The sequence below is a fragment of the Eptatretus burgeri genome, chromosome 2 (genome assembly GCF_056783735.1).
Source record: "Eptatretus burgeri isolate ZD-2024b chromosome 2, Ebu_testis_v1, whole genome shotgun sequence".
NCBI classification, from domain to species: Eukaryota; Metazoa; Chordata; class Myxini; order Myxiniformes; family Myxinidae; genus Eptatretus; species Eptatretus burgeri.
In genome coordinates this window covers 136,255,683-136,263,169 of record NC_140962.1, presented here as the reverse complement: position 1 = coordinate 136,263,169, position 7,487 = coordinate 136,255,683, and the positions used below count along the sequence as shown (strand labels likewise).

Below are 7,487 nucleotides of genomic sequence, written 5' to 3'. Positions count from 1 at the left end.
AAATAAAAAGGGGAAGGATTGCAAAAACAACTCTGTCATTCTTGTATTTACAGTAATGGAGAAAACAAGCACAGAGGTTTACCCTTTGTCCAAATTTTATTGTGCAAGGAAGAAACTAGTCCCTCACCTTGATGGCATCCAAGCTGAGCAAGTTCCGCCATTGGCTGCCTGCTTTTCCGGACAGAGTCACAAGCCCCTCCCCAAGAACGTCTGGCTCCTGCCACTTAATATGTTCTTCCTCTTCTTCAACTTTGATTTCCACATCTTCCACTGCATCTGTGGAGGATAAAAAGAAGATTTAGAAAGTGTGAATACATTTTGATGAATATTTCCGAGAGAAGGTATTGCATATGGTATGAAATCGATTTCAGAAAAATATTAAGGAGCAATTCATAAAAAAAATAATTAAAAAGTGGAAAGCATTGAGGGTTAGTCCAGTGAATAACAATCATATTTTAGAATAATTATTATTCATATCGTGATAGAAGCAGTAAAATTGGTGGATAAGTACTTTATGATATGTAGATTCAAATAAAAGCAAAACCCACTTGGTCTCTTTTTGATGGATAGTTTTGCAAATAAACAAAACCAGAAGAGTATTTAATAAATCATAAGGTTGAAAGATGCAAGGGTGAAACTGCAGAACTTAAAAAAAAAGGAAAAACGAAATTTTAATAGGGAGGTCTGGGGGTATTGCTCCCCAGAAAATTTTGTAAAATTGATGTCAAAATATGCATTTTGGGAGTGATTCTGTCGATACTGTAACAAAAAACAAACAAACTGCAAATGAATGATACGGTATTTGGGGAAGATTTTTTTTTATTATTTCTTCTGAACATTCATTGCTGGAGCCTGGTGTTGGCTTCACGGTTGGTTGGGTTAAGATCTCAGGGTCTTGGGTTTGAGCCCCTCTCCCGCTGTTAAATTAACACCAGGTGGGTTGACCGAGTCTATCATCCTTCCAAGGATAGTAAAATGAGTAACAGGGGGCACTGCATCAGCGTTGGCCAGCTGTCGGAGTCGTGAACATATAAGTGACAGGAATAAGTCTGAAAGGTGTAACAATGCCACAAGGAAATGGTAAGTTGCCGAGGCACTTAGCTGAGTGGCCCTCTGGAACACAGGAGAGGAGAAGGCAGGAATGTTGATGAAAGATCCAAGGATAAATCGACTCCTGACTCTTCAGACAAGCTACATCAACCCGTGTAAGGCAACGCGAGACGTGCAAGGTACCACAAAGGGAAAGAAGAGCTCTTCACACACGAGCCACAAGGTGCCAACATCAAAGGAAGAATTGTTACCAGCAAAACTCCACCATAAGGGTTGTCCTTTTCAGCACAACACCAGGCACAGAAGATCTCTGTAGAGTGGAATGCGTCTGTTAGACACCAACAAATGGCGGTCGTTCGTGCCCAAAATGCCAAGCGGGCGAATCTTTAAAATGGAAGGAAAAGACGTCCGAGGCGTTCAGAATCCGAGTCATCCTTCATTCCAACCGTGACCGAACAACCCGCTCGTCTCTCTTCTGGTTACACCTGGTTCCGAAAAACCCACGATCATCCCGAGCGTGAGAATATTTACATATTATAACATGAAAATGATGTCGCGATAGATCGCAATTGCCCACAAGTTCTCCTCGACCTTTGGTGAGATGATTGAAGAAGAAGTCTCCCGAAGGATAAATAGCAAGTCCCGTCTCGGTGACAACTCGAGCAGTCTTCTCCAGCTATTATAAATCACCCACGTAGGATGAATGAATGTCACAGCCTTCCATTCCGATCAGGGAAGCCCCGCCTTTTCCTTTTCTTCGCCCCCAATAACAATTTCCTCAATCTTCTTATAAAAACTCAATCTCTATATTTCCATTCTAAAGAACATCATTCGAATCACAAATTAATACGACACCATTAATATAACAAAATTATATTAATTTTGAGGAGAGGGGGGGGAGGGGGGGAAGGGGGGAGGAGAGGGGGGAGGGGGAGGAGAGGTGGGAGGGGGAGGAGAGGGGGGAAGGGGGAGGAGGGGGAAGGGGAGGGAGGAGGGGGAAGGGGGAGGAGGGGGAAGGGGGGAGGAGGGGGAAGGAGGGGGAGAGGGGGAAGGAGGGGGAGGAGGGGGGGAAGGGGGGGAGGGGGTGGTGGTGCAGTGTTGATTAGATAGGGATTAAGGATAATTTCTCACAGGGTGGGGGTGGTGGTGCAGTGTTGATTAGATAGGGATTAAGGATAATTTCTCACAGTATGTAATCGCCCCCGTGACCAAAACTATGTCCAAAAAAATTATGTCCAAAACCCAACGCTTTCTGTACCCACCTCACCCAGTCGCACCCAACTGTCCCTGGACTCTGTGTCCTTTTCTCCTGACAAGGTGGAGAGCTTGCTGCCAAACCTCGACTCGATTCTGCAACCGGTCCAGACGGCATCAGCCCACGTGTCCTAAAAACCTGCTGCTTCTGCTCTTGCTCACCCTCTCTCTGTTCTATTCACCCTCTCATTTGCTCAAGGTCATCTGCCATCTGCTTGGAAATCAGCAAACAATACTGCCCTGCATAAAAAGGTGCAAAAACAGATCCCTGCAACTGCAGACCAATTCGCCTTCGCCCAATCATCAGCAAGGTTATGGAATCCATAATCGCTTCAGACATCAAATCCTTCCACTTCTCCAATGGCTTGATTTCCGATCATCAATTTGGCTTCAGACCTGGTCACTCTATCCTCGATATGTTGCTTCTGCTCTCCCAACAATGGATGGAGGTCTTCAATGCCAGACAGGGAATCCAGGCCGTATCCCTTGACATATCACGTGCTTTTGACATGGTCTGGCACCCTGCCCTGCTCACCAAACTCTCTTCCTATGGTATACAAGGCCATCTCCACTCATGGCTTGCAGACTTCCTCTCCTGTCACAGTCAACGTGTGGCCCTAAATGGAGTTATTTAATCCCCTCTTCCTGTCCAGGCTGGAGTTCCTGGGCCCTGTTCTTTTTCTGGTTTTCATCAATGATCTCTCCGACTCTGGAAAATCCTCTATTTCTCTTTGCTGATGAATCCACCCTCTGCCGTACCATCAGTCATCCCTCAGACCGGCAAGCAGCAGCTTCTTCGCTCACTGCAGATCTGGATAAAATCACAAACTGGTCCAACACATGGAACATGTCTTTCAATCCGGACAAATCTTACACTCTCACAATGTCCCTCCGAAAGGACCGTTTAGAACCCCCCCCATCCACTTTCTCAACAATCCTCTGGAAGAAGTCCTTTCTTTCAAGCTTCTGGGTCTCACTATCTGCCATGACCTTTCCTGGGAAAGCCACATTTCAAACCTCGCCTCCAAAGCCAGTCGCCGACTGGGAATCCTCTGTCGTGCAAAGTCCTTCCTCGGCCCACCTGAGCTCCTGACCACTTACAAAGCTATCGTCCACAGCCTGATGGAGTACTGCTCTCCCCTCTGGGCTGGTGCTCCTGCCTCCCACCTTTCTCGGTTCACGCTGTGGAAACCAAGGCATTTCGGATCATTGGCATCTCCCGCAATGAGGCTGAGTCTTTGGGCCTCTCACTCTCTCACCGCAGGCTGGTCGGTGGTCTTTCTGTCTTCTACAGTCTCCCCTCCAGCCTCGCCCCCTGCTCTCTCTGTGATTTGTCCCCACCACATTTCCGCAGGGTGCTCAAGGTCCAACAACAACCCCCTTCTGGTAAAACTACTAAAATCACAAATCACTGCTCACCTTCACTCTTTCATTCCTCTTTTTTTCCTGCCTTTGGAATAAATTCCCTCACTCTATTCAATCCCATTCTTCCCTCCAGGCCTTCAAAACAGCTGTTCACCACCACCTCTTATCATCCCCCATCCAAATCCTCGATCTTTTCCACCCCCGATAATCCACCCAAGCCCACCTCCTTCAAATTCCCTGCTCTCCTTCCTGAAAGTCCCTGTAATGTCCATCTTGAATTCCCCATGTTCCCTGCCCCATCCCTCTCCCTTCCACAGATCTCCTGTCTCTGTTCCCCACTGTTTTGTCCTTCCCACTCCCGCCCCTCTTGTCTCATGCCCCCCCCTTGCTGTGCGTTGTGTGTTAGCTCTCACACGAGCCTCGACAAGGTATACAAAAAAAACAAAAAAACCCTCTGGTCACGACAATACGGAAGGGGTTTCACGCATGAATATGTTTTAATAATCAAATTAGATAATCTACTTTATACCAGGTAGTGCACAATTGGATTAAATCTTACAGTGGAACCTCCATAAATTGAGACAATGCCTGGTTTGGATGGGTACATAGCATATGACGTTATATCTTATCACCATGACTTAAAATTACGACATGACAATATTTTTTAATACTTTGCCATTTTATTTTGTTACTTCATTAATGGCCATTTTAGAAGGTTCTATTGTATCTAAATATGGTGAAATATAAAAGGAATGGAATTTTAAATCACAAGATCTGCACGTTCTTTCATTGGCTTTTAATTGACATACAGCTATTCCTAAATAACGACATTGAACTTTGTTAAAAAAAAAAAAATTTTGAACAAAGTGGAATGTCATTATTTAGGAATCTGGATAAGAGTAGTAGATATCTGATTTGCCAATGGGAAGGTAAGCTATGACTTGTGGACTTGTGCCAGTGCAATCACTCTTACTTATTTTAGGAAACATTATTTTTCAGACACTCTGTCTGTTGCTCATCAAGTGAAAACTGCATTATATTTATTTGACACATAATCCCAACATGGCTTATGCTACTCGTCCAACCGCAAATCCCATCTTTGAAGAATGACTGCAGCCTGTTTTCACGCTTATAGATCTATTATGTCAGTCCAGAGACGGGAACTTGAGGGAATTCTTCAAGCACGAGAATCAAGCATGACCACCATCTTTATTTTCAGGAAGAAAACTTCGTATCGGTCACAAATCCAATCTCCACCAGTGTCGAGAGAAGAACCAACTAACTTAGTCACCCGAACTGGATGCCAAGATAATGGATGGAGCTCTTATAATCAACATGCTGCTTCCTGGAAAGTGGAAAACATTCGAGGATTATGCCAGAAATGTTTTCATCACAAATGTTTCATCACAAGCACAATCTGTTAAATGCCTCGATGTTGTATGGGACAGATATTCACCCAACAGTCTCAAGCATAGTACGAGAGAAATGCGTGGACATGGTATGTGTCAACGAGTTGTCAACCATGGAATGCTTCGTGGAAATTGGCAGAGCATCCTACGAAGGGATGAAAACAAAGTCGAACTGTTTGTGCTGTTGGCAAAGCATGTGAAAGCATTGGTTCTTGAAGGCAAGCAACTTACAAGTACATTTAATGAAGACATTGTCAGTGCCACTGCTCTTGACAAGGATGGACATGCACCATGCAATCATGAAGAAGGCGATACACGAGTCTCACTTCATGCAGCTAAGAAAGGACAAAACCGAGTAATAAGAACTGTCGATGTCATTCTTTGTGTCTCCCACAGGACAAAACTCAATCCACAAGAACGATGAATTTCCTTTGGAGTGGGGAAGCATTTAAGGGATGTACTTCTACATATCATTGCCAGCAGTTTGAGCTCCAACATTTGCACTGCTTTGGCATTCTTCCATGCCTTCAGTGGGTGTGACACTGTATCAGCCTTCGATGGATGAGGCAAGAAATCAGCACATTAAGTATGAAAGGCTGTTACGCCAGTGTTCTGTAACCTATCAACAAATTCACAGGCAGTCTCAGACAAGGATCTGGAAGAAATTGGCGATTTGTTGTATTTTTGTATATCCGCAAGTGTTCAGAGACGAGCCAATGAAGCACGTCAAACACATTTTGCCCAAAGCTCCAGGTCCATTGAAAACATCCCTCTTAGCCAGGCCGCACGTTGTGAACACGTCAAGAGAGCTACCTTCCAAGCAAGCTAAATCTGGGGACAAGCCCAGCTGATTGGGGATGCAATTGGAAAGATGACAGATGGACACCAGCATGGACCACCCTACCTGAGGCATCAATGTCCTGCCATGAACTGATTCACTGTGGATGCCGCAAAGCCTGTAGGGGTTTATGCGAGTGCTATAAGGCGAGCCTTCAATGTACAGCTGTTATTGCACTGGGAACAACAATCATCATCAGGAGTAAATTCATGATGTCATGTCAGTGTTTCGACATTATTTTTGTGTTGTTCAGAAGTAAACATATAGGTAGCCAATTAATGAATATCAATAGGTTATACAAAATGTTTAGTCCATGCTCAGTCACACCATGCATTGCTTTATAATGATCGTTTATGTGTAATACCAAAAAAATGTTGGCCTGTGTGGTGAAAACAAGCCACATAGTAGAATGAAAATTTTCACGTTTTTTGTTTTGTGGTTGAGTGGGGTTGGGCTACAAAAGCCTTTACATCTACAGCATAATGTTTTAGGTACATTAGTGTCATGTAGACCGACAAGGATGATATTATAATGAGTATCTTGTAATATTGTATACAAAGCCTGCAATTATGGCATGATATCACATGGTGTCGAACTTTGGTTCAGAAACTGTATGCCTCGGAATAACTTCACAACTACATGATGATAAAAGTCGTTTAATGTAAAACAAGTCTATTTTGCAAACTGTTTCAATAAAGTCATCCACTTGTTTATCTTCTGAAATATCCATTTAAGTTTTAATAAGACATTTTAACAACATTGTTATACTTACGAGGCTGTTCACTGGGATTTCATGTCTCAACATTATGCAAAAACGGTGCTATTTTTGAAATCGTACTACTATTTTTGGTGGGCAATAACCAGTGGGTCTTGCTTTTCTATGATTCTACATATGATAAAATACTTGTCTGCCAAATTTCATGCTTCTATCATTATTTTAACAATTCTGAGCTTATCTGCGAGACAAAATGGAGAGAAAGGGTGAAAAGAAACAATGAAGGGTGTTGTGCAGCATGCTGAATGTACAAAGGCGACAGTGAGCCAAGGCAATATATATATATATATATATATATATATATATATATATATATATATATATATATATATATATATATATATATATATATATATATATATATATATATATATATATATATATATATATATATATATATATATATATATATATATATATATATATATATATATATATATATATATATATATATATATATATATATATATATATATATATATATATATATATATATATATACCTGGTGTTGGCGCAGTGGTTAGGGCAGCGGCTTGGGATCCAAAAGGTCCTGAGTTCAAGCCCCGTTGGGCCACTGAATTAATACACCAGGGGGTTGACTCAGCCTGTCATCCTTCCGAGGTCGGTGAAATGAGTACCAGTATACTGGGCCGGTGCATACCCCGGTTAAAATAGGTGTACCATATCCCTGTGTCGTAAGAGGCGACCAGGGTTGCGTCAGGAAGGGTATCCGGCGTAAAACATGTGCCAAATCACAATGCGGATCATACGGATGATCCGCTGTGGCGACCCTTAA

The 7,487-nt window shown here is 42.8% G+C and overlaps 1 protein-coding gene and 1 long non-coding RNA gene across 4 annotated transcripts in view; one reads left to right on the top strand and one right to left on the bottom strand.

Annotated features, from left to right (window-relative positions):
- LOC147033226 (uncharacterized) overlaps window positions 1–6,629 on the top strand; it is a 15,695-nt gene extending 9,066 nt beyond the window's left edge. Inside the window, exon 2 of the long non-coding RNA XR_015055500.1 lies at window positions 5,475–6,629. This is a non-coding gene — a long non-coding RNA (uncharacterized LOC147033226). The remainder of the gene's footprint in view (window positions 1–5,474) is intronic.
- The window catches only part of WDR36 (WD repeat domain 36), a 60,552-nt gene that overhangs the window by 5,945 nt on the left and 47,120 nt on the right, over window positions 1–7,487 (bottom strand). For all 3 annotated transcript variants that reach the window (XM_085871378.1, XM_085871377.1, XM_085871379.1), the window contains exon 20: window positions 128–276. In XM_085871378.1, coding sequence (XP_085727504.1) covers window positions 128–276 — 149 coding nt within the window. The remainder of the gene's footprint in view (window positions 1–127; window positions 277–7,487) is intronic.